Raw genomic sequence first — 27,601 nt, 5'->3', positions numbered from 1 at the left:
CTGATACTTGCACTATTCCCTTGTGAGGAAAGTCTTTTTGTGAACCTTAGAAGTGCTATAGCATTGTGAACTACTAATACCATAAGCATAAAGTCCAGAAATGATATTCCTTTTATTTCAGGAAGAAAGGAAACAGAGACAGATAAACACCATTCTTTCCTCCCTCTTAATTAGAGCATCTGGGGTTCCACTGAGATCCCAATAGGTCCAAGCCTTTCTGTATCCCTTCCCTCAAGTCATAAGATTTTAAAAATTAACTTTGTTCTTCCCTACAGTTCAAACCCTCCCTGAGAGGGGAGCAGGGGTGAGAGATGTAAGGAAAGAGACATCCCTCCTTAATATACTAGAGATCCCTTTCCCCAGGAAAGGATAAAGGCTTGGCTGATTGGAGTAGGGAGGTGGGGAAAATGGAGGTACATTATTTTTCTTTGGGTAGGTGGAGGGCTCAAAACAATTTCCCTTTAACCTGACATATTTATATATTTACAGTTTATGTGAGAACGGAATAAAGTTTGGGTGAAGTCAGTTCTCAGGATGGGGAAAGACAGAGAGACATACATAATCATACCTCTCTTCTTGGTCATAATCTTTCTCTACCCATCCAATTTCTCAAACATCAACTGGAAAAAGTGAAAGAACAGGAAGTGATGGAAGCCAGAGAAAGAAGGAATGTTTGAAGGATTCCAGCCCAGTGCTCTCTCCAAGAGAAAACTGAGAGAGCAGGGGAAGCATATTCCACAGGGTAAAGGGATCTGAATGTGTGTGGACTTTGAAGCAACCAGTCTTGCCTGCCAAGGCATGGCAACCCTGCAATGTATCTCCCATTGGGGTGGGAAGTTATGCCAAACCCATCTCCTCCAGGACACTTCGAGGTGACTCATCTTCCTAAAGCAGTGATAGGGTGAGGAAGACATGGAGTGACAGAAAGAGAAGGGGGATAGAAATGGGAGTGGGGGAAGAGATGGAGAAGAGGGACAAAGAAGGGAGGAAACAGTGAAAGGGAGAAAGATTGGGAGACAAAGATTGGGCACAAAGACAAAAAGAAGGAGGGAGGGAGGGAGGGAGGGAGAGAGAGAGGGAGGGGGGGGGAGAGAGAGAAAGAGAGAGTAATGTGAGGCCAAGGCTGGGACAGCTGAGAGCTCCCCATAAGGAAGCTCCCCTGTTCCCATTAACCCATTAATCCATTAACACCCCCCCCCCCAGCACACTCTATGTCGTGTCCCAGTCAGTCAATCACCACCTAAAAAACTCCAAAGCCAGGAGTGTCAAAAACTAAGCATAATAAGCTTGGGTGCCACAGATATTGAGTTATAGCACAATAGCCCTGGAATCAGAGGATCAGTGCTTAAATCTTGCCTCTTATGCTTACTAACTAGATGACCTTGGGCCCACTGCTTAACCTCTCTGTGGCCCAGTTTCTTCATCTGTAAAATGAGGGGATTACATTAGGTGGCCTTTCAGGTACCATGGCTTTAGGTCAATGATACTATAAGAATTAGGGACTGAGTGGCCGGAGAACCAAATTTTAGAGTGGAGTGGGGACTTAGATAAGATGGTTAAAGGCTAGTATGGTATGGACAGAGCTGAAGGCTCCCAGGTCCCTGAAGGGGAATGGGCTATGTCAGAGATAAAGGATGAGCAAATGGGAGTGTAATGGAGACTGGGTAGGGACCATCTGAGGAGTTGAATACTCACTGTAAGGCTGTTCAGTTCTTGCCTTTCCTCCCACCAAAGAGCTGAGGGCCCCCCCATTCCCCCTATCCCCTCCCTCCCAGTCAGCTTTGCTCATCACTGCGGATTCTGGTGACTCATCTTCCTGCACCAGAAGGCTGGGCGGCAGTGGCACAGAGGGGGCTGGTGGCCTCAGTAAATAGAAGAACCAATAACTATTCTCCTTTGACCTCAGTTCACAAACTTAATAATCCTGATGGGCCGGAAGCTGCACTGAGGACATATGGGAAAGATAAAAAGAGAGAACCAGGGTCACACTCTCTCTTCCTTTTATATCACCTTTGAGGAATTAGACACCTTAGTTCTCAAGGAGAGAAGGGGCAAAAATGAGAAACACAAGAATCTGGGATTTATGTACCCCCTCTAGGACCCTGTTTTTTTTCTTCAGGGCCTAAGGTTGATCTGGGTAGTTATGAACCCCCATAAAGTGCCTGAAAAGGGCCAGTATCAGTGGCAGATAGGTGTAGAAAAGGAACTCCACCCCATAATTCTCATTCTCACTGCTCCCCAGCCCATACCTCCTGTAGCAGATCGGCTTGTTCTATGGCCTTTAGCACACTTTTTTTAGAGGTATCCTGGACATCACCACCCATTAGAAATTCATCCAAGATGAAGTAGGCCTTCTCAAAGTTGAAGATGATGTCGAGTTCACACACCTGAATCAGAAGAACATATATTTAGGACCAAAAAAGGCTTTAGAGATAATCTAATGCAATTCCTTTTGGACAACTGTGACCCAGAAAATTTAAGTGATTTGCCCATAGTTAGGAAGGTGGTAGACAGGGCTGAGATTCAACCTAAGGTCCTCTGACTCCAAATTCAGCAATCTTCCCACTATATCATCTTCAGATAGGGAGTAGGAATGAGCCATTAGAGGATAGATCCTCCCAGTCCTGTTGCCACCTGTCTCCATCCAACTTCCTTCTTTATATTCTCTTAGCTTATGACCCTCCTGTCCTAGCCTCCTCACCCCACCTCTCCTTCATTCAGCTAACTTTCCCTCATCCCACAACAATCCCTGTTCCTTTCTCTTTTCTTTACCGAACTTTTGCCACAACCCCCACTACCAATCTCTTTATGTCCATGTCCAAGCCCTCAACCTTTGTCTGAGGTTCATAGGATCCAGAACCTGAATGGATATTGAGGATCAAGTCTAACCCTCATTTAACAGATGAGGAAACTGAATCACAAAAAGGCAAGGTGACATGCCTAAGGTAAAAGAGACATGTGACACAGACAGCATTCAAACCTATGTCTTTAAACCCCCAAATCAATTTTTTTTCTACTAATGCTCTTTCTACTCTTTCAAACCATCTCCTGAAATCTGAGATCTGAGCTGTCTTTCCTGATTCTGAAGTCTAATGCCCATACCTTGGGGAATGAAGTAAATTTTTACTTTTTCTACTCCTACCAAGGGCTTATTAGGAGGTAAGGCTAATAGGATTAAATCTTTATAAAAAAGCGATTACTGTTCTTATTGCCTTTAATTCATCTCCTGATCCTCTTGGGGAAAGCCTAAAAGGTTCCCTGATTTTGGCAGAGGGAGAGAGGGTAGGTGGTAAAGTTGAGGAGAAACTTACACTGCCAAAATATTTGTCCAGGAGCTCCACATATCGGTGGATCAGTTCCAGTGTGATGAGCTCATTATCTTGGCCCTCAATGGCGCAGCAGAAGTAGAGGCTGGCATATCTGGGGAAAGGGACACATTGTATAACTGGGGAATAGGATGGTGAGGTCAGGGTTTCTAACTCTCCAGTCCCGATCACTTGTTTTAGCCTTTGATTCCAATATCTGATCGCCAAGATTCCAGCTCTCTTCCTACTCTACCCCCTTTCTCCAAACCCCAACCACGACTTCCTGGAGCACCTCTAACAGTCTGCCAGACACATCTCCCCAGCTCTCTCTCCCTGATCCTTTGATTTTAGGAATAGACAAATGGGAAGATATATGTAAACTTTTCTTGTTGCCCTCTGACCTACTTTGTCTGACCCAGCAAGAACCTCAATCATTTACCTCCTCAGAGCAGGAACTAGAATATGTGAAGTGGAGGGCCAGAGGCAATATACATAGGGCTGTAAAATAAGGTTAGAAGAGGGGGAAGAACTTGCTGCTCAGGAATAGGATATTGTGACAAAAGGCAGGTTTTAGAGATATGGGGGAGAAAAGTTTGTGAATGAGGGTCTGGTCATGAAAGGAGATTGGGGTCAGAGACTGATTCTTTCCTTAATCTCAGTCCCCACCTATACCCCATACCTAGTCCTGAAGCAGCCCCTCCTCTCCCAGACATCTCCAAATGGAGATTCAGTAGGACCCAGGCAAATGTGAGATGAGAATAGGGGCTTCCAAGAATCGGGTATCACCTCTTATAGACAACTTTGAGGTCTCTCCACTCCAGGAAGCTGCACATCTTGGGCTTTCTGGCCAGGACGACCTGCATAAGCTCTCGAACCATCTTTTTCCTCTCCTTGTCTGACATGGCCAGGTACCATTTCTGCAGCCGCAGCTTCCCCTGCCGGCTGAACAGTAGCATGAACCGCATCTAGGGGTGGGGTGGAGGTGACAGTAGTGTTTGTAGATCTGAAGGTCTAATACACAGCACTGAAATCATGTCTCCTACTCTTTTTTTTTTTTTTAAGTAATAAACATTTTTATTTATAGTTTTGGGTTCCAATTTTTATCCCTCCTTCCCTCTCCCCCCCTCAAGGCGGTAAGCAATCAGATATGGATTATACATGTATGATTACGTAAAACATTACCATATTAGTCATTTTGTATAAGAAAACTTGAATAAAAGAAACAAGTCTCCTACTCTTAACCCATGAAATCCTGTTTCTTCCCCTCTTTTTCCCTTCCAACTTCCCCTACCCCCACTACACAGATTTCTAGGACTTAACCCTCTCTTTAGGGAGCAATATTAGGGTCAATGAGTGAAAGCTTCAGGGAGGCAGATTTTAGCTTAAGATAATGAAAAAAGTCGAGGCAGCAAGGTGGTGCAGTGGATAAAGCACCAGCCCTGGATTCAGGAGGACCTGAGTTCAAATCCAGCCTATGACATTTGACACTTACTAGCTCTGTGACCTGGGCAAGTCACTTAACCCTCATTGCCCTGCAAAAAAACCCCTCCAAAAACAAAACAAAAACAAAAAACAAAAAACCAAAACAAAGATAGTGAAAAAAGTCCTAAGGAAGAGTTTTTCACAGTGGAATAGTCTACCTCAGGAGATAGCTCCCTAATGGAAGTCATCACCATAAGCTAGATAACCACATGCAATCCTATGATTGCAGACAGGAAGGGACTGCATAACAGAAAGGGATCTTTGAGATCATCCAGTCCAGGGTTTCTTAACCTTTTATTGTAGTCTGAGGAAACCTAGGGATCCCTTCTCAGAATATTTTTAAATACAAAAAATAAAATACATAGGGTTAAAAAGGAAACCAATTATATAGAAATAGTCATCAAAATATGTGGGGTTTCTTTTTGTTTATTCTGTTGAGGCAATTGGGGTTAAGTGACTTGCCCAGGGTCACACAGCTAGTAAATGTCAATTGTCTGAGGTCCTCCTAAATCCAGGGCCAGTGCTTTATCCACTGCGCCATCTAGCTGCCCCCAAAATATGTTTTTAAAACAAGTTTGTACCTCAAGTTAAGTACCTCTAAGTTAGTCCAACCCATCATTTTATAGAAGGAAATTGAGGCCAGAGATAAAACAGGTAGCAAGCAGCAGAAAAGAAATGTGAAACCAGATCCTCTGACTCCAATTCAAGATTCCTATAGTTTACACTACCAAAGGTTCTCTAGGAAGGGGTTGCTTCAGGTGGGGGTTAAACTAGATAAACTCTGAGGTTCCTTACAGCTCTGGGATTCTTAGATCCTAAACATCCTACTCATCCCACAAAGCTCTCATTTCCCCCAGGCATTTAACCTTCATTCGCTTACCACTTTCTTTCTCTCCAACGACCTATCCCTTCCACAACCTACATATACATTTCTATAATTTCGCATTTCTAATATCATTTCCTTGGTAGTCACACTCCTGACCCCCTAGTCCTCATTCAAGATACAGGAATGGAGTTGTTTAGAAACTTGAACAGGTCTAGTTCTTCACTGAGAAATAAACAGCAATGTTAGGTTAGGTCATATTTAATCTGGCAAACAGAAGATGACATTGTCTTTCCTATTCCAAGAGACCCAATACTATCAAAGATACCCCCTGTATGATCGGTCAGTTGTGTTTTTCGATGGGTTCCTCTCTGTGGGCTACGGAGTATGCTGCTATGGTGGCGTGGGAAGGAAATGGGAGGGAGTGAAATGTACAGCAGGCAGAGAATGGTGGAGAGTGTATTATGTGTGTAGGCAAACTACACAACAGACTTGGGGGAACAGAAGCAGGTGGGGAATGGCTATTGGGGTTTAACGAAAGAAGCAGGGTGCTGAGGTGGGAGGAAAGAGTGTAGGAGTCTGGTGCTGGTGGGAATGGGGCACTGAGGTGGCGGTGGTTGAACAGCAGAGGAGGGCAGCAGGGCCGGAAATTAACCGGGGTGGGGAGAAGTGAAGGGTAGCCTGTGTGCATGTGGGAGAGCTGTGTGCTGAGAGTACGAAAGGGAAGGGTCTGATTTGGGGAAGGGTAGGAGGGCAGGGTGGGACGTGGGGAGTTGGACGCCTGTGTTTCCAAGAGCGTAGTGCCTCTTGAAATGCAGAAACTTCCTGCCCGAAGAGCCCGCCCTCTCCACCCTTCGGGGAGGCAGGCGAGGGGGCAGAGGCATCTCCCCCGAGACTGACCATCGTCCTCTGCCCGGTGCCAATCCACACATACGGGCGCCCGCAGCTCAGGCCGAGTCCCTTCTGTGCCTCCGGTTAGAACCCCCACGCCCACGCATGGCTCGTCGCTAAGGCGTTCTGGTCCCCCCTCCCCCCTGCAGGTCCAGGGGCTCTAGACGCCCCCTCCCCTCAGCCCCTACGGACCGGGGCGGGGGGGGGGGAGAAGGGGGAGGAAGTTCCACCAGGGGCGGCGGCGTTGCTTCCACGATCTCCTCTCCTCCCCGCCCCCCCTCCCCCCTTTCCCTTGCAGGCCCGCCAGTCCTAAGGAGGGCACCTTTGGGGTTGAGGAGGCGTGCGCCGCCCCTACGGGCTTTGGCCCCCGAGATGTCCCAGCGGGTGTAGCCCACGCCCCTCACTTCCCCTCCCCCAGCTTCGCACTCCCTACCATCCTGCAGCCTCTGGCACAGCGCGTCCCTCTTCGGCCACCGTACGGGCCGGCTCCGCTTCCTCTCTTTCCCTTTTCTTAACCACCCCCCTCTCCCGTCCCTTCCCCCTCCCCCTCCCCCTCCGCCACAGGACCCCAGCCCCACCCCCTTTCCGCCAGGTGGGGCTGGTTTCCACCCTAGCGTATTGCGTAGGCGCCGGCGCCAAGGGGTGCGGAGGCGGGGCTGTGCCTAAGGTGGAGGGGAAATAGGAGGAGTGGAAACCATGACAACTCCCTTCGCTGGGCCTTGCTGTTCCTGGCCCCGCTGTTGCCCCTAGCAACCGGGAGACTTTGGCCCGCACTAAAGCAGAGATTGGGTAATGGGGATGGCGGGGCCTCAGGTTCCGGAGCGTAGGTGGAGAAGTGGCGCGAAAAGGGTTCGTCTTTGAGGCAGTTGCGGGGTCAGGGTGGAGGCTCTATGGGGGATGTAAGGGGAGGGAAAGGAGAGAAAAAAGAGGTGACTGGGGAGAAGAGAGTTGAGAGATAGGGGTGTGTGTGTGTGTGTGTGTGTGTGTGTGTGTGTTAGCAGATATTTACTGAGCACTTACTCTGTGCAAGGTCCTGAGTAAATAGTTTAGGGATGAAAGAAGAGGGACTTTACTGTGGAACCGGGTGCTGCCCTTCTCTGAGCAGACCAAGACCTCTGTCAGTTATTTTACATTATTATATGTCCCATAATTATTTCCAGGGCCTCATTAATAAAATTTCCACTTACTCCTGGAGAATGTAAGATCCTTGAGGGCAGGGATTGTTTTGTTTTTGTCTTTATCGATGCTTAGCATAGTCTCTGGCATACAAGTGCCTAATCAATACTTAAAAGAAGTAGTTTATCTGTATAGATACTATACCTATATCAGATACTACGCCCATAGCTATCTCCATGCCTTAGTAGGGTTTCATGAAGTGCTTTGGCCAAAGAAAATTCATCATCAAGTGGTTAGCCTTTTGGTCATGGGTTTTGTTTTGTTTTTGCTTAGGCTAGTCCTCAGGTGACAGCTTGTAGAATGTGTTAGAGCATTTCCAGCCAGTTGGACATACTGAAGTTTGTGCACCAATGGCATTGTCTTAAATAATTCCACATTCACACCATTATGAAGGATTTTACTGGAGGATTTTGTACTAGGTGGATAAACACCAATGTAGACCCAGGTCTGTTCATCTGTAATCCCTTGGTCTTTACGTGACAGGCTACCTTTATTATTCATACATATATTTCCTGGATAACATCCTTTATACCACTTCTGGTGCTTGTCTTTGTTTGTAATATCTTTGCAACCTATTTATGGCTACCATATATCTTTTCATTGCTCTTTTAACTAATTATGACTTTGAAACTTTGGTCATAATTCATAGTCATATAGCAACATGTTTGAAAATTGGTGTTAAAAGATGGATTTTTGTGTCAGGAAGTAGCGTGGGATTGTCTTACATAGTGCATAATTATCGAAAAGCAATTCAGTTTATTCTCTTCCTTTTTTTGAATTCTGGGACCAGGTCATTGTGTATTGTGTTATTCAGCTACATGTCATAATATGGCCCTTCTGGTTTACTGTGCTAAGTAATTGGAAATTATCATACTATTGTCAGTTTAAATACTATGGTGCATCTGTGATCTCATCAATGTGAGTACTGCTACAGACTGCAAACCATTCCTACTTTCTTGTACAGTGGGGATTGTTTTTTTATATTCTTCCAGACCAGGTCTGACTCAGGCCAATTAGGAGTTTCAGGTTCCATGTTGGAGTAAAATGAGATACTTGTAAATGTTGTAATATTTAACATTAAGATCTGTGTCACACGAAATCTGTGGAAGCTATTTAGTGTAAGGATGTCTGAGCCTTCCTAGGTACACAGAAAACTTTCCAGAATTGGGAATGTGGAGAACTGTGCCAAATACATCCTGGCTGATTTAATGGGAAGAGGAAATATTTAAGTGGACATAGAGTGTAATGGAAGTAATAAAGGCTGAATCTGGGTGGATGGGTTGGAGTGATGTTTTGATACTTAGCCAACTAGCTCAGGAGGTAGATATGGATGGGCACTCCCACAAGTCAGCATGCTGGGTAGTAGCCTAAATAGGTAGTGGGATGTGTTTTCTTTTCTTTTCTTTTTTTTTTTAATAAAAGTATTTTATTATTTTCCAGCCACATGTAGAGAGAGTTTTCAACATTTGTTTATATAAGATTTCCAATTTCAAATTTTTCTTCCTCCCTTCCCTCCCTTTCCACCTCCCCCAGACAGCAGATAATCTGATATAGGTTATATATGTGTATATATAAAAAACATTAAACATATTTCTGCATTAGTCACGCTATAAGAGAAGAATCAGAGCAATAAGGGAAAACCTCAAAAAAGAAAAACAACAGCACCAAAACCCAAAGAAATAGTATGGTTCAATCAGCAGCCATATTCCACAGTTCTTTTTTTTTTTTTTCTGGATTTGGAGAGCCTTTTCCATCACAAGTCCTTTGGAATTTTCTTGTACCGTTGTATTGGTGAGAAGAATCTAGTCTATCACAGTTGATCAACACAATGTTGATGATACTGTGTACAATGTTCTTCTGGTTCTGCTCATCTCACTCAGCATTGTTTTCTTATCAAACACCCAGAGACCCTTGGAACCTAGGTTTTCATAGAGTTTTCAGCTTGGCAGCTGACTTGTGCCTAGTGGGACAATGGGGACAGGGAGGATGAATCAGTAGCAAAAGGTAGGGGGTTTCTAAAAATTTGCCAGGGCAAGGAAGGTGGAATTATAACTATGCTGCATCAGCAATCTTGCTGGAGAGTATCAGCAGTCAGTTTTAACTAGACCTAGGTATAGTTTAAACCATAAGCATACCAGAATTGTGTAACAGGAGACAGTACTGAGATAATTGGAACCATAGTCTCCTTTGACTGTTCATGAGAGAACTCCCTCTCATCTGCTATACTAGGTCCTAGAAGAGCTATTCCTTAAGGAACTTTGTTCTCAAGTTCATCTTTTTTTCAGGCATCTTCAGTATTGTCCTTCTTGATTTCTACATCTTTGGCTTAAAAAGTATTGAAAATACTTTATCTTGAACCTAGAGTTGTACTTTTCTCCCACTGTAAACATTGGTTTGCTGCTGCTGCATTCATTTCCTTTACTCATTTACTCTTTCTTTTCTTTTCTTTTGCTGGGCAATGAGGGTTAAGTGACTTGCCCAGGGTCACACAGCTGGTGTCAAGTGTCTGAGTCCAGATTTGAACTCAGGTCCTCCTGAGTCCAGGGCCGGTTTTCTATCCACTGCACCACCTAGCTGCCCCACTCATTTACTCTTTAAGCTCCTGAAATGTGCATTTTGTCCCACAATTCTATGTTTAAGGTGTACTGTCCACGGAAGGCATGTGTATTCACAGAGAATGTCTAAAAATAAAGACAGAAAGCTGAAGAAGAAGAAGCATGGATAGATATCTTTAAAATCTTATTTATAGGGGGCAGCTAGGTGGCGCAGTGGATAGAGCACCGGCCCTGGAATCAGGAGTACCTGAGTTCAAATCCGGCCTCAGACACTTGACACTTACTAGCTGTGTGACCCTGGGCAAGTCACTTAACCCCAATTGCCTCACTAAAAAAAAAAATCTTATTTATATTTTACTAAGGGAGAATGTAATTCTTGCCTTTCAGGGAATGGGAGAAGGAACATGTGACTGGCCACTTTATTCTCTTGAGAGAAAGTGCTAGTAACCTAGAATTATATCTATCCACTTTATTAAATATTGCTACTCTAGTGACACAGTTTTTAGGTTCAAAAACCACTAAGCTTCCATGGCCACTGGGTACCCTAAGCTTATGTCCATCAGTTTGGTCTTTTCTGACCAAATGCTAATTACCTATAAGCAGGCCGTTGAATGAAACCATTTATTAAAGCAAATAGCAAGCATAAATTGGAGAAGTTATACAGATCCGAATATACAGAATACTGAAAAGGAGGGAGCAAGATGAGATCTGTACTCAATCAAAAGAGAGGCCCTAATTTCCACCTAAGGGGAAATTCCCCAAAGTTTAGGGAAGAAAGTTGTTAATCCCAGACATGGTGAGGGACCAGCTTTGCTTACAAGTCTGGCTTCCAAAGTTTGTCTCTCTTTCCATGTATCTTGAGTTGGTCACCAGTAGAGTCTAGAACCTCGTGTATCTGTTCTCGAAGCCAGAATGAATAACATTTGCCCTCTCCAAAGCTGTCTCACTAACCCTCTCGTCACACATGCACTTAGCCTTTCATCAGTCTTCTTTCCACCAATTCAGAGTTATAGCTGAACAACAGCACCTAAAACACCCTGGGTTTAGAAATAAGATTTATCTTTCAAACTGAGCAGAGTGGTTTCTGTTGTGAAGTAGTATGAAACAAGAATTGAATATGCAAAATGGGACCAAATTATGGAGAGCTAAGCAAAAAAAGGCTTTTGGCCTTTACATATTTGTTTTTGTTTTTAACTTTTCAAATTTAACAAATTTTTTTTTAATTAGTCTGCCCCTCATACTCTCCTCCTCTCTCATATTCATTAAACAAATAAACCCCTAAAACAAATCCTTCAATATATATCTACATAATTCAATAAAGCAAATTCTACCCTAGCTATGACTGAAAATGTATATTTCTGTATTTTAAGTTTACCACCTTTCTATTAGATGATAAGAGGCATGTTTAATTGCCATTCTTTTGGACTGACAGTTTTATCATTCTGTTGATCAGCATTCTGAAATCTTTCAAAGTGTTTTTTTAAATCTAAAATGTTATTGTATAAATTCTAGTTTTGTTTACTTCATTCTGAATCAATTCATAAGAATCTTCCTAAGACATATGACCTGATGCAAAGTGAAGTGAGCAGAACCAGGAGCACACTGTAACCAAGAGTAACAGCAGGACAATATGTAAAGATTACTGTGAAATATTGCAAAAGACTTAGTAACTGATCAAAACAATGATCTAATACAATTCTAAAAGATTCTTGATGAAAAATGCTATCCACTTCCAGATAGAGAACTGATAGACTCAGAGCACAGATTGAAGCACATTTTCTTTATTTTTCTTGTTTTTATTTTGAACATTTCTAATATGTTTTATATGACTTCATATATACAATGGGTATTTCATTTCTTGCCTTCTCAATGGGTGGAGGGAGGAGAAAATTTGGAACCGAAAATAAAAATAAAAGTAAAAAAATAATTAAAGTTCCTAGTTCCCTCTGAATGTCCATTTCATCATTTTTAAGGTACAATAATATTGTTACAGTCATATATTGCAATTTGTTTGGCCATTCTCCAATAGGAGGAAAGTCCCTTATATTTACAATTTTTGGCTACCATGAAAAGATATGCTATAAATATTTTTGTACATATAACCCTTTTTCCTTTTTTTTTTTTTTGGCAGATAGGTCTAGTAGTGGTATAGCTGAGTTAAAGCAGTTTCAAACTGTTTTCCAGAATAGTTGAACCAGTTCACAGCTCTATCAACAATGCTCTAGAGGGCAGCTAGGTGGTGCAGTGGATAGAGCACCGGCCCTGGAGTCAGGAGGACCTGTGTTCATATCCGGCCTTAGACACTTAACACTTACTAGCTGTGTGACCCTAGGCAAGTCACTTAACCCCAATTGCCTCACAAAAAACCAAACAACAACAACAACAAAAACAAAAACCCAACACCCTCCCCGCCCCCAATGCTCTAGTGTATTTGTTTTCCCACAACTTTTTAAATATTTGTCATTTTCCACTTTTGTCATCTTTGCCAGTTTGGTAGGTATGAAATAAAACCTCAAAGGTTAATTTGTGTTTCTCTCATTATTAATTAGAGATTCTTTTTCATAGTATTGTTTATAGCTCAGATTTGTTCCTTCAAAAAATACACATTCATAACCTTTGATTATTTATTTATAGGGGGAATGACAACTTTTTAAAAAATAAAAATATTTTATAATTTTCCAGTTACATGTAGAGATAGTTTTCAACATTTGTTTATATAAGATTTCCAATTTCAAATTTTTCTCCCTCCACCCCCTTCCCTCTCCCCTAGACAGCAGGCAATCCTATATAGGTTATTTTTGTATTTTTTTAGTGAGGCAATTGGGATTAAGTGACTTGCCCAGGGTCACACAGCTAGTAAGTGTTAAGTGTCTGAGGCCGGATTTGAACTCAGGTACTCCTGACTCCAGGGCCAGTGCTTTATCCACTGCACCACCGAGCCGCCCCTATATAGGTTATTTTTATACACACACACACACACACACACACACACATGTGTGCACACACACGTACATATACATATACATAATATTAAACATATTTCTGCATCAGTCATGCTATAAGAGAAGAATCAGAGCAATAAGGAAAAACCTTAAAATAGAAAAACAACAGCACCCAAAATAAAAGAAGTAGTATGGCTCAATCAGCATCCATATTCCACAGTTCTTTTTTTTCCCTGGATTTGGAGAGCCTTTTCCATCATAAGTCCCCTGGAACTTTCTTTTACCATTGTATTGGTGAGAACAATCCAGTTTGTCACAGTTGATCAACACATAATGTTGATGATACTGTGTATAATGTTCTCCTGGTTCTGCTCATCTCACTCATCATCAGTTCATGCAAGTCCTTCCAGGTTTCTATGAACTCCTCCTGCTCATCATTTCTTAGAGCACAATAGAATTCCATTACATTCATATACCACAACTTGTTCAGCCATTCCCCAACTGATGGGCAACCCCTAAATTTCTAATTCCTTGCCACCACAAAAAGAGCAGCTATAAATATTTTTGAACATGTGGGTCCTTTCCCCTTTTCTATGATCTCCTTGGGAAAAAGACCCAAAAGTGGTATTGCTGGGTCAAAGGGTATGCACAGCTTTATCGCCCTTTGGGCATAATTCCAAATTGCTCTCCAGAATGGTTGGATCAGTTCACAGCTCCACCAATAATGCATTAGTGTTCCAATTTTTCCACAGCTTCTCCAACATTTATTATTTTCCTTTTTTGTGATAGGTGTCAGGTGGTACCTCAGAGTTGTTTTAATTTGCATCTCTCTAATCAATAGTGATTTAGAGGATTTTTTCATATGGGAATAGATAGCTTTGATTTCTTCATCAGAAAACTGCCTGTTCATATCCTTTGACCATTTCTCAATTGGGGAATGACTTGGATTCTTATAAATTTGATTTAGTTCCCTATATATTTTAGAAATGAGGCCTTTATCAGAAGTACTGGCTATAAAAATAGTTTCCCAGCTTTCTGCATCCCTTCTAATTTTGGATGCATTGCTTCTGTTTGTACAAAACCTTTTTAATTTAATGTAATCAAAATCATCCATTTTGCATTTCATAATATTCTCTAGTTTGGTCATAAACTGTTCTCCTTTCCAAAGATCTGAAAGGTATACTATTCCTTCCTCTCCTAATTTACCTATGGTATCACCTCTTATGTCTAAACCATGCATCCATTTTGGCCTTATTTTAGTATAAGGTATAAGATGTTGGTCTATGCCTAATTTCTGCCATACTATCTTCCAGTTTTCCCAGCAGTTTTTGTCAAATACTGAGTTCCTATCCCAGAAGCTGGAGGCTTTGGGTTTATCAAACACTACATTACTAATGTCATTTACTACTGTGTCTCCTGTGCCTAGCCTATTCCATTGATCCTCTACTCTATTTCTTAGCCAGTACCAGATAGTTTTGATGACTGCTGCTTTATAGTAAAGCTCCAGATTTGATACAGCTAACCCACCTTCCTGTGCATTTTTTTTCATTATTTCCCTGGATATTCTTGACTTTTTTTTCCAGATGAATTTTGTTATTATTTTTTCTAGCTCTATAAAATAATTTTTAGGTAGTCTGATTGGTATGGCACTAAATAAGTAAATTAATTTAGGTAGAATTGTCATTTTTACTATATTAGCTCTGCCTATCCATGAGCAATTGATATTTTTCCAATTATTTAGATCTGATTTGATTTGTGTGAAAAGTGTTTGGTAGTTGTGTTCATAGAGTTCCTGGGTTTGTCTTGGCAAGTAGACTCCCAAGTATTTATATTATATACTGTTACTTTAAATGGAATTTCTCTTTCTATCTCTTGCTGCTGAACTTTGTTGGTCATATATAGAAATGCCGATGATTTATGTGGATTTATTTTATATCCTGCTACTTTGCTAAAGTTGTTAATTGTTTCAAGTAATTTTTGAGTTGATTCTCTAGGATTCTCTAAGTATACCATCATATCATCTGCAAAGAGTGATTTCTTCCTTGCCTATTCTAATTCCTTTAATTCCTTTTTCTTCTCTGATTGCTAACACTAACATTTCTAGTACAATATTAAATAATAGAGGGGCAGCTAGGTGGCCCAGTGGATAGAGCACTGGCCCTGGATTCAGGAGGACCTGAGTTCATATCCAGCCTCAGATACTTAACACTTACTAGCTGTGTGACCCTAAGCAAGTCACTTAACCCCAATTGCCTCACACAAAAAAATGTAAAAAAAATATATTAAATAATAGAGGTGATAATGGACATCCCTGTTTCACCCCTGATCTTATTGGGAAGGCCTCTAATTTATCTCCATTACATATAATGCTTGCTCATGGTTTTAGGTAGATACTGCTTATTATTTTAAGGAAAGCTCCACCTATTCCTAAGCTCTCTAATGTTTTTATCAGGAATGGGTGTTGTATTTTGTCAAAAGCTTTCTCTGCATCTATTGAGATAATCATATGATTTTGGTTAGTTTTCTTATTGATGTGGTTGATTATGTTAATAGTTTTCCTTATGTTGAACCAGTCCTGCATTCCTGGTATAAATCCTACCTGGTCATAGTGTATTATCCTGGTGATCACTTGCTGTAATCTCCTTGCTAATATCTTATTTAAGATTTTAGCATCAATATTCATTAGGGAAATTGGTCTATAATTTTCTTTCTCTGTTTTTGCTCTGCCTGGTTTTGGTATCACCACCATATTTGTGTCATAAAACGAATTTGGTAGAACTCCTTCTTCACCTATTTTTCCAAATATTTTGTATAATATTGGAATTAATTGTTCTTTAAATGTTCGGTAAAATTCACCTGTTAACCCATCTGGCCCTGGGGATTTTTTCTTAGGGAGTTCATTAATGGCTTGTTCAATTTCTTTTTCTAATATGGGCTTATTTAAGGATTTTATTTCCTCTTCACTTAACCTGGGCAGTTTGTATTTTTGTAAATATTTATCCATTTCATTTAGATTGTCAAACTTATTGGCATACAGTTGGCCAAAATAATTCCTAATTATTGATTTAATTTCTACTTCATTGGTGGTAACATCATCCCTTTCATTTTTGATACTGGTAATTTGGTTTTCTTTTTTTAAATCAAATTAACCAATATTTTATCTATTTTGTTGGTTTTTTCATAAAACCAGCTCTTAGTTTTATTGATTAATTCTATAGTTCTCTTGCATTCAATTTTATTAATTTCTCCTTTAATTTTCAGGATTTCTAGTTTAGTATCTAATTGGGGATTTCTAATTTGTTCTTTTTCTAGCTTTTTAAGTTACATTCCCAATTCATTGATCTTCTCTTTCTTTTTTATTCATGTAAGCAGTTTGAGCTATAAATTTTCCCCTAAGCAATGATTTGGCTGCATCCCATAGATTGTGGTATGTTGTCTCATTATTGTCATTTTCTTGGATAAAGTTATTGATTGTTTCTATGATTTGTTGTTTGACCCATTCATTCTTTAGAATGAAATAATTTAGTTTCCAATTGATTTTCAGTCTACTTTTCCCTGGCTCTTTCTTACATGTAATTTTTATTGCATCATCATCTGAGAAGGATGCATTTATTATTTCTGCCTTTCTACATTTGACTATGATGTTTTTGTGCCCTAATACATAGTTAGTTATTGAAAATGTGCCATGTATTGCTGAGAAAAAGGTATATTCCTTTCTATCCCCATTCAATTTTCTCCAGACATCTATCATGTGTAACTTTTCTAGCATTCTGTTGGGAATGACAAATTTTATAAATGTGAATCAGTTCCTTATATATGTAGGAAATGAGAGCTTTATCAGGGAAACTTGTTGCAAAGATTTTTTTTACCTCCAGTTACCCATCTTCCTTCTAATTTTTACTACATTAGATTTGTTTGTGCAAAACCTTTAAAAATTTTATATAATCAAATCCAAAATTGTCTATTTTATTTTGTGTGATCCTAGCTCTTGTTTGATTATGAACTTTTCTCCTTATCTATAGATTTGAAAGGTAATTTCTTCTTTGTACTTCTAATTTGCTTACCATGTTACCTTTTAAGTCTAAGTCACATATCCATTTAGAGCTTATCTAGATGTATGTTGTGAGGTAACCTAGTTTATGCCAGTCCCTCAGTAAACTTTTATTAAATACTTCCTATGTGCCAGGCATTATGCTAAGCCCTGGGAATAAAAAAAAAGATACAGTCCTTGTTCTCAAGGAATTCACACTCTAATGGAGACAATAAATGCAAACAACTATATGGAAACAAGTCATATTTAGGATAAATTGGAAATCAACAGAGGGAAGGCACTAATTTTTTTCATATTTAGCATTTTATTTTTCCCCAATTACATGTAAAAACAATTTTAACATCCATTTTAAAACTTTGTGTTCCAAACTTTTCCTTCCTCCCCTCCTCAACCTCCCTTTAAGAAGGCAAGCAATTCAATATATTATACATGTGTAGTCTCATACAAAACATTTCCATATTAGTCGTGTTGTGAAAGAAAACAACTCAAGAAAAATAAAGTAAAAAATATGCTTCAATCTGTATTCATACACTATCAGTTCTTTCTCTGGGGATAATTATAATTTTTATAAGTCCTTCTGAGTTGTCTTGTATTGCTGAGAATAGCTAAGTCATTCACAGCTGATCATCTCACAATATTGCTGTTACTTTGTATATTTTACTTTGTATCAACTCATGTAAATCTTTCCAGGTTTTTCTGAGAGCATCTTGCTCATCATTTCTGATAGTATAATAGTATTACATCATAATACGGCACCACAATTTGTTTAGCCATTCCCTAACGGATAAGCATCTTCTCAATTTCCAATTTTTTGCCACCAGAAAACAATTGCTGTAAATATTTTTTGTACATATAGGTCCTCTTAATTTAAAAAAAATGTCTTTTTGGATATAGACCAAGTAGTGGTATTGCTAGGTCAAAGAATATATGTGGTTTTATAGCCCTTTGGGCATAGTTCCAAATTGCTCTACAGAATGGTTGAATCAGTTTACAACTCCACCAACAGTGCATTAATGTCTCATTTTCCCCACATCTCCCACAATATTTCTTATTTTCCTCTTCTGCCCTATTAGCCAATATAATAGATATGAGGTAGTACCCCGGAATTGTTTTGACTTTCATATTTTCAGCCAATAGTGAGTTAGAGCATTTTTTCATATAGCTTTGATTATTTCATCTGAAAACTGTTCATATCTTTTGATCATTGATCACTTAGAGAATGGCTCTTATTTTAATAAATTTGTCTCAGTTCTCCATCTTTGAGAAATGAGGCCTTTATCAGACAAACTTGAGAAGGCAATAAAATTGGGGGGGATTAGGGCAGGTTTCCTTTAGAAGGTAGAGTTTTAGCTGGGACTTCAGGAAAGTCAGGAGGCAGAGGTGAGGAGGGAAAGCAATCCAGACATGGGATACCACCAGTGAAGATGACCAGAGTTGGAAGATGGAGTCTTGTTTGAGGAAGAACAATGAAACTAAGGTCACTACTTCAAAGAGTATGTGGGTATAAGATTTAAGAAAACTAGAAAGGTGGTGGCAGATGGAAGCTACATGGTGCTATGGATAGGGTATTGGATAGGGAGTCAGGAAGACGAATTAAATTCAGTGTCAGACGCTTACTAACTGTGACCTTGGAAAAGTATAGAAGGAGAAAAGAATGGGGCCCAGGAGAGAACCTTGTGGGACACCCATTATTAGGAGACATTGCCTGGATGAAGATTCAGCAAAGAAGACTAAGAAGGTCATATAGGAGAATCAGGAGAGAGTAGTGTCCTGAAAAGCTGGAGAGAAGAGAGTATCAAGGAGAAGAGGGTGATCAATACCTAAAGACTGCAAAGACATCAAGAAGGTTGAGGTTTGAGAAAAGGTCATTAGATTTGGCAATTAAGATATCCCTGGGAACTTTGGAGAGAGCAGTTTTGGTGGAATGATGAGGTCGGTAGCTGAATTAAGGGGCTATGAAGTGATTAAGAGGAAAGAAAGGCACCTATTGTAGATGGCCTTTTCAGGGAGGCCACAAAGGGAAGATTACTGATAATAATCAGGATGAAAGGATCAATTGAGAGTGTTTTAAGGATGGAAAGACTAGACATGCTTTTTTTTTTTCAGCTTGCAAGTTTATTGGACCCAGACGACAGAGGGGATGGATCCTAATTCATAACTATTGTGCACATAGCTCGTGTGGAACGACACTTTCTGTGCTTTGGAACTGCCACCTCAATGGGGCACTCAGATAGGCCATTCTCATACTCCAGGAAACTCCCAGAGGCAGAGGCAGAGGCACAGGCTTTGGCCTTGGATTCAGCCTCAGACTCGGCCTCTGCCAAAGCTGAAGCCTAGGTGGAGGCAGAGGCTGAGGCAGAGGCATAGACGTACCGGAGACCGAGGGTGAGGGAGAGGCAGAGGCAGAGGCAGAGTTAGTTGCCACTTTCTCCCGAAGGGCTTCATTGTATTGGACCGCCTGGCTACGAGGGTCCCTCCTTTGGATCTTAGCCATGAAGTGAAGGACCTGCATCTTGCTGGTCTCTAGGAAAGCTCTGGGTCCCTAGAGGAACTCATATTCCTGAGGGTCGGTGAAGGGAATCCGGTTGTACTCCAAATACCTCTGGTTGACAAATTCATCAGTGACCAGCTTCTTTACATCCCTAAAGAGTGGATGCTTTTTTGTCTGGGTCAAGTCACATCTTCCTGAGCATATCCCGAACCACAGCCTCCTTAGCAGAGTTCCCCTTCATGAAAATGAGGCTCAATCACCATCAGAAGCCCCATCTTTGCTGTATCATGTTTTGGCTGCATGCAGTCATCTTCCAGGGGGCTCCAGTTTGTTAAGGAGTGCATAAGCAGGAGCTTTGTCATTGATCTCCTTCAACTCTATTCCAAACACCTGCTGCAACATCTGCCCAGCTCGGTTGATGATTTCTCTGGTCATTTCCTTGTATTCTTTAATTATGGTATTCACAATATCAGTTAATTTGATTGGCACCTTTGTCTGATCCTTCACTAGCAGGTACTGGACCACCTCACAGACCTTTTCAATCCTGGACTGAGTCCTCTGCTGTAGGTTTCCCAAACCTGTTCCAGCAGGCTCATCTTCTTCCTCCTCTTCCTCGTCAGGGCAGGTTGGCTTGCTAGTCTCATCTCTTTCTTCATTACTGTTAGACTTCTCTACCTCTAGAGGAACCTGCAAGGTCTTTCTGCGTGGGCCTCTCTTCTTTCTGGGTGACTTTTTCTCCACTGCTGTATCTTGATCCGGAAAAGCACTGGTTCCAGCCACCCCGAAGGCTGAAGTGGAGGGGTCCTTGTCCAGGCTGCCCACCGCCATGACTCTGCGGACCTGGACATGCTCTTAAAAAAAAAAATTTTTTTAACATCCTTTTAAAATTTCAAGTTCCAGATTCATTCCCTCCTGCCTGCCCTTCTCCCACCCACTGAGAAGACAAACAGTATATCAATTATACATATGAAATAACACAAAATGCACGTTCATATTAGCCATATTGAAAAAAAAAAACAAAAATAAAGTGAGAAAATTATAGTTCAGTTTGCACTCAGAGTTTATCAGTTCTCTTCTCTGGAGGTGGATAGCATTTTTTTCACCATGAGTCCTTTGGAATGAATAGTCTTGAATCATTATACTGATCAGAGTCTTTCATAGTTGATCATTACAACATTGATGTTACTATGCACACTATTCCCCCAGTTCTTCTCATGTTACTTTGCATCAATTTATATAGGTCTTGCCATGTTTTGTTTTGTTTTGTTTTCCTGAAAAAAATTTTTTTTGGGGGGGTGGGGCAGTGAGGGTTAAGTGACTTGCCCAGGGTCACACAGCTACTAAGTGCGAAGTGTCTGAGGTTGGATTTGAACTCAGGTCCTCCTGAATCCAGGGTCAGTGCTTTATCCACTGTGCCACCTAGCTGCCCTCCCCACCATGGTTTTTTCCCTGAAATCACTACCCTCATAATTTCTTATGGCAACAATAGTTTTCTACACAATCATATACCATAGTTTGTTCCTTTGTTCTTCAATTAATAAGTATCCCCTAGTTTCTAATTCTTTGCCACCACAAGAAGAACTATAAATATTTTTGTACATATATGTTCTTTTTTTGCCTTTGGCTTCTTTGGAGTATAGACCTGGATCAAAGGGTATACACAGTTTTATAGCTCCCAGAATAGTTAGACCAGTTCACCACTCCATCAATAGTTGTACATTAATGTACTTATTTTCCCTCATTCCCTCTAGAATTTGTCATTTTTATGTCCTTGAGGAGGAAAGTGATGAAAGCTGTTTCAGAAATAATATGGTAGTGATGTATAGAATAGATTGAGACACAAAGTAGAGGTATTGAGTTCATCAAGTAGTCAAGAGTATTAATCTAAATTTAAGAAGATGAACTGGTCTAGAGTGATATAGAAAAGGATGGCTTAATTAAAAAAATGTTACTAAGTACTCCTATCAACAAAGAAGCACTCGTTGCTAAAATAGAAATGATAGGGCACTTGAGGGGAAACTCTATCTTAGAATTTATAGTAGAGGAGAAAAAAATAGATACCGATAATTAATTTAACGTTGAGCTTATTTCAGAGGATTCAGAGAAGGATAGGTAGGATCTATTATACTAAAGTTCTCCAGAGACTTGAGTCTGAGAAAGGATAGGAAGACCTCACAAATGAACTTCTCGTGACAGAAAGAGAAACAATTTTGTTGGGGAGGAAAAAGAAGAAAGTAAAGAAACTGTCTAAAGAAATTGATGTGAAGTCCAGCAGCAAGAGATAGAAAGAGAAATCCCATTTAAAGTAACAGTAGATAATATAAAATACTTGGGAGTCTACTTGCCAAGACAAACCCAGAAACTCTATGAACACAACTACCAAACACTCTTCACACAAATCAAATCAGATCTAAATAATTGGAAAGATATCAATTGCTCATGGATAGGCAGAGCTAATATAGTAAAAATGACAATACTGCCTAAATTAATTTACTTATTCAGTGCCATACCAATCAGACTACCTAAAAATTATTTTATAGAGCTAGAAAAAATAATAACAAAATTCATCTGGAAAAACAAAAAATCAAGAATATCCAGGGAAATAGTGAAAAAAAATTCACAGGAAGGTGGTTTAGCGGTACCAAACCTGGAGCTTTACTATAAAGCAGCAGTCATCAAAACTATCTGGTACTGGCTAAGAAATAGAGTCAATAAGAAATAGATCAATGGAATAGGCTAGGCACAGGAGACACAGTAGTAAATGACATTAGTAATGTAGTGTTTGATAAACCCAAAGCCTCCAGCTTCTGGGATAGGAACTCAGTATTTGACAAAAACTGCTGGGAAAACTGGAAGATAGTATGGCAGAAATTAGGCATAGACCAACATCTTATACCTTATACTAAAATAAGGTCAAAATGGATGCATGGTTTAGACATAAGAGGTGATACCATAGGTAAATTAGGAGAGAAAGGAATAGTCTACCTATCAGATCTTTGGAAAGGTAAACAGTTTATGACCAAACAAGAGATAGAGTATATTATGAAATGCAAAATGGATGATTTTGATTACATTAAATTAAAAAATTTTGTAGAAACAGAAGCAATGCATCCAAAATTAGAAGGGAGGCAGAAATCTGGGAAACAATTTTTGTGGCCAGTACTTCTGATAAAGGCCTCATCTCTAAAATATATAGGGAACTAAATCAAATTTATAAGAATCCAAGTCAGGGCAGCTAGGTGGCACAGTGGAAAAAGCACTAGCCCTGGATTCAGGAGGACCTGAGTTCAAAGCTGGCCTCAGACACTTGACACTTAACTGTGTGACCCTGGGCAAGTCACTTAATCCTCATTGCCCTGGAAAAAAAAAAAAAGAGAGAATCCAAGTCATTCCCCAATTGAGAAATGGTCAAAGGATATGAACAGGCAGTTTTCTGATGAAGAAACCAAAGCTATCTATTCCCATATGAAAAAATGCTCTAAATCTCCAATGATTAGAGAGATGCAAATTAAAACAACTCTGAGGTACCACCTGACACCTACCAGATTGGCTAAAATGACAAAAAAGGAAAATAATAAATGTTGGAGAAGCTGTGGGAAAATTGGAACACTAATTCATTGTTGGTGGAGCTGTGAACTGATCCAACCATTCTGGAGAGCAATTTGGAATTATGCCCAAAGGGCGATAAAGCTGTGCATACCCTTTGACCCAGCAATACCACTTTTGGGTCTTTTTCCCAAAGAAATCATGGAGGGGGGAAAGGGACCCACATGTACAAAAATATTTATAGCTGCTCTTTATGTGGTGGCAAGTAATTGGAAGGTGAGGGGGTGCCCATCAATTGGGGAATGGCTGGACAAGTTGTGGTATATGAATACAATGAAATACTATTGTGCTGTAAGAAATGATGACCAGGAGTTCAGAGAAACCTGGAGGGTCTTGCGTGAGCTGATGATGAGTGAGATGAGCAGAACCAGAACATTGTACACAGTATCATCAACATTGAGTGTTGGACTACTGTGATGGACTATATTCTTCTCACCAATGCAATGGTACAGAAGAGTTCCAGGGAACTCATGATAGAAGAGGATCTCCAAATCCAAGAAAAAAAAAAAAAAGAACTGCAGAGTATAGATGCTAAATGAACCATACTATTTCTTTTGGTTTTGGTGCTGTTGTTGTTTTCTATTTTGAGGTTTTTCATCATTGCTCTGATTTTTTCTCTTATAACATGACTAATGCAGAAATAGGATTAATGTTATTATGTGTATATATATATATATATATATATATATATATATAAAACCTATATCAGATTACCTGCTGTCTAGGGGAGGGGGGAGGGAGGGGAGGGAGGGAGAAAAATCTGAAATTGTAAAGCTTGTATAAACAAAAGTTGAGAACTATCTTTACATGTAACAGAAAAAAATAAAATACTTTATTAATTAAAAAAAAAAAGAAACTGATGTGGCTGCATGGGAGACTTAGGCCAACTTTTTTTTGGGGGGGGCAGGGCAATGAGGGTTAAGTGACTTGCCCAAAGTCACACAGCTAGTAAAGTGTCAAGTGTCTGAGGCCGGATTTGAACTCAGGTCCTCCTGAATACAGGGCCTATGCTTCATCCACTGCTCTACCTAGCTACCCTTAGGCCAACTTTGATTTTTAAAAAATAAATCACCATAATTTTCTCATATCTGTCTTTCTTCTCCCAGGGAGCCATCTCATACAGTAAAGCTTCTTTTTGGGGGGTGGGGGGTGGGGCAGTGAGGGTTCAGTGACTTGCCCAGGGTCATACAGCTGGTAAATGTTAAGTGGCTGAAGTAGGATTTGAACTCAGGTCCTCCTGAATCCAGGGCCATTGCTTTATTCACTGTGCCACCTAGCTGCCCCCAAAGCATTTATTTAAAGACAAAAAAAGTAAGACAAAAAAGCAGCATAATGTATCAATGCAGAGAAAAAACATGAAAATATGTGTAATGTAGAATACTTGTAGACCTCCTGTCTGTGCAAAAGGATTGAATGGACATGTCTTCTCACACCTCTTGAATATCTTTTTTTTTTTCCAGCAACAAACATTTATTTTATTTTCCAATTACATGTAAGGGTAGTTTTCAACATTCCTTTTCATAAGATTTAGAGTTTCAAATTTTTCTCCCTCCCTCCCTCTCTTTCCTCCCCCTTCCACAAGATTGCAATCAGGTTATATACGTACAATCCACAAGTGTTCTTTTTATCAGTTCTTTCTATAGGGGTACATAGTAAGCTTCCTCATTAGTTCCTTGGGATTGTCTTGGATCATTGCACTGCTGAGAGTAGTTAAGTCATTCACAGTTGCTCATTGAACAGTTACTGTTGTCACTACTCACACTGTCCTCCCAGCTCTGCTCACTTCACTATATATCTATGTTCATTAGTCTTTCCAGGTTTTTCAGGGATCATTCTGTTTGTCATTTCCTGTAGCACAAGACCATTCCACTACAATCATATAACACAGCTTTTTCCATCATTCCTCAATTGATGGACATTCCCTTGATTCTCAATTCTTAGCCTCTACCAAGAGTTGCTATAAATATTTTTTGTACAACTTCCCCCCTTTTCTCTTTTTCATGATTACTATTGTTAACTGTTTCCCTTCCATCCTATTCCCTTCCCTATGATATTTATTCTATTATCCATCTTCTTTCATCCTAGCACTCTTCAAAAGGGATTTGCTTCTGTCTGTCCCCTCCCCCACTCTGCCCTTCCTTCTTTTGCCCCTCTCTCTTTATCCCCTTCCCCTCCTATTTTCCCCGCAGGGTTAGAGAGATTACTCCACCCAATTGAGTGTGTACATTATTCCCTCCTTGAGCCAATTCTAATGAGATTGAGGTCTTTGAGCCAATTCTGATGAGTGTTAGGCTCATTTACTGCCCAGATTAAACAGATTACTACACCTAGTTGGGTGTGTCTGTTAGTCCCTCCTTGAGGCAGCTCTGATGAGTTTAAGGTCTTTGAGCCTTTTCTGATGAGTGTAAAATTCATTTACTGCCCTGCTCCTCTCCCATCTCTTCCCTCACTCCATAAGCCTTTTCCTGTTACTTTCCTGTAGGATTTCACTTCTGCCCTTCCCCCTCCCCCAGTGAATTCCCTTCACCTCTCAATTTAACCCTAAAGATGTCATCACCTAGCTAAGTGATACAGTGGACAAAGCATCACCCCTGGACCCAGGGGGATCCCAGCTAAAAGCCGGCCTCAGACACAAGACAGTCGCCCACTGTATGACCCCAGGTATGTCCCCCAGCTCCAATTTTTTATGGTTCTCTAGGGTCTTTTATTTGAAAATCAAATTTGCCATTCAGTTCAGGTCTTTTCATCACAAATATCTGAAAGTCTTCTTTTTCATTAAAAGTCCCATTTTTTCTGCTGAAAGATAATGCTGAGTTTTGCTGGGTAGGTGATTCTTGGTTGTAATCCCATTTCCTTTGCCCTTTGGAATATCATATTCCATGCCCTCCCGTCCTTTAATGTAGAAGCTGCTAGATCTTGTGCTATCCTGACTGGGGCTCCACAGTACTTGAATTCTTTCTTTTTGGCAGCTTGCAATATTGTCTTCTTGACCTGAGAGCTCTGGAATTTGGCTATAATATTCCTAGGAGTTTTCCTTTTGGAATCTCTTTCAGGAGGTGATCGGTAGATTCTTTCAATTTCTATTTTAGCTTCTTCTTCTAGAATTTCAGGGCAATTTTCCCTGAGAATATCTTGGAAGATGGTGTCTAAGCTCTTTCCTTGATCATGGTTTTCAGGTAGACCAATAATTTTCAGATTATCTCTCCTGGACCCATTTTCCAGGTCAGCAGTTTTTCCCAGAAGATATTTCACATTGCCTTCTATTTTTTTTATTCATTTGGGTTTGCTTTATTGTGTCTTGCTTTCTCATAAAATCACTGGCTTCCATTTGTTCAATCCTAATTCTTAGGCAATTATTTTCATCAGAGAGCTTTTGTACTTCCTTTTCCATTTGGTCAATTTGACTTTCAAAGCTGTTGACTTTTTTCTCATGTCTTTCCTGCATCACCCTCATTTCTCTTTCCTTTTTTTCCTCTACCTCTCTAACTTTATCTTCAAAGTACTTTTTGAGCCCCTTTATGGACTGAGACCAATTCGTAATTTTCTTGGAAGCTTTAGATATAGGGGCCCTGATGTTGACATCTTCCTCTGAGGGTGCCCCTTGGTCTTCCTTGTTACTGAAGAAACTTTCTTTGGTCCTCACCTTTCTCTGTCTACTCATCTTTTCTTTCTTTTACTTGACTTTTAGCTCCTTAAAGTGGGCCACTGTTGCAGTATCCCAAGCTTAAGAAGTCCCAGGTGGTATGATTTAAGGAAAATCAGGTTCTTCACTCACCTGGCCTGTTCCCTGGTCCTTAGATGACCCCAGACCAACTTGCTAATCAACCAGCTTTGTGTGTTGTGGTTGTTAGCTCTGATGAGCCTGTGCCCCTCCCCCACCTGGGCCACTGCTACTCGAGCCTACCTCCTGGTTCTAAGCAGGGGTGTAAAATCCAAGTTCTGCCTTAGCACCAGCATAGACCCCTGTAGTCTCCCCAGTGCCCGGGGCTCAGCCCACTCACCAGACTGTGAGCTTAGTTCCAGACAACACTGGCGCTTCAGCTGATTCAGAGGCTCTGGGGGTCTGCTTCTCTGGTGAGGCCTTCCTGGGACTGGATCTGTGTCAGGGTGACTGTGGGGTTGGGCTTGACTCCTGTATCAGCACAGCAGCTCCCTCCTTCTGACCTTCCAAGCTGTTCTTGGTTAGAAGATGATTTCAGCACATTCTTCTGTGAGTTTTGCTTCTCTGGGCATTTTCCTATGGTGTTATTTGGATGTTTTTTGGAGTGATCGTATCATA

General features: G+C 40.5%; 1 protein-coding gene and 1 pseudogene across 2 annotated transcripts; both read right to left on the bottom strand.

Annotated features, from left to right (window-relative positions):
* Positions 1 to 93: 93 nt before the first annotated feature.
* On the bottom strand, positions 94 to 7,052 carry AP1S1 (adaptor related protein complex 1 subunit sigma 1). 2 transcript variants are annotated; one of them, XM_044001868.1, is made up of 5 exons: positions 6,935 to 7,052; positions 4,092 to 4,270; positions 3,312 to 3,420; positions 2,250 to 2,387; positions 94 to 885 (listed from the first exon to the last, which is right to left on the bottom strand). In XM_044001868.1, exons 1-5 carry the CDS (start codon positions 6,935 to 6,937, stop codon positions 838 to 840), a joined length of 477 nt encoding a protein of 158 aa, XP_043857803.1. In that variant the 5' UTR covers positions 6,938 to 7,052; the 3' UTR covers positions 94 to 837. The 2 variants fall into 2 exon arrangements, with proteins under 2 accessions (XP_043857803.1, XP_043857802.1); XM_044001867.1 differs by lacking the exon at positions 6,935 to 7,052 and adding an exon at positions 6,511 to 6,643.
* A 59-nt stretch (positions 7,053 to 7,111) lies between these two features.
* On the bottom strand, positions 7,112 to 20,544 carry LOC122754903 (annotated as a pseudogene).
* Between the last annotated feature and the right edge of the window lie 7,057 nt (positions 20,545 to 27,601).

The sequence above is a fragment of the Dromiciops gliroides genome, chromosome 4 (genome assembly GCF_019393635.1).
Source record: "Dromiciops gliroides isolate mDroGli1 chromosome 4, mDroGli1.pri, whole genome shotgun sequence".
NCBI lineage: Eukaryota > Metazoa > Chordata > Mammalia > Microbiotheria > Microbiotheriidae > Dromiciops > Dromiciops gliroides.
Note: the sequence above shows the minus strand (reverse complement) of the source record. Positions and strands in the feature narration are given on the sequence as shown.

What these genes read in the sequence shown, in the direction of transcription:
- AP1S1 (XM_044001868.1), bottom strand. An exon ending in CTCAAAGTTGTCTATAAGAG is followed by an intron (nt 3,421 to 4,091) that starts GTGATACCCGAT and finishes CCCTTTCCCCAG; the next exon opens with ATATGCCAGCCTCTACTTCT. An exon ending in TGGACAAATATTTTGGCAGT is followed by an intron (nt 2,388 to 3,311) that starts GTAAGTTTCTCC and finishes CTTCTGATTCAG; the next exon opens with GTGTGTGAACTCGACATCAT.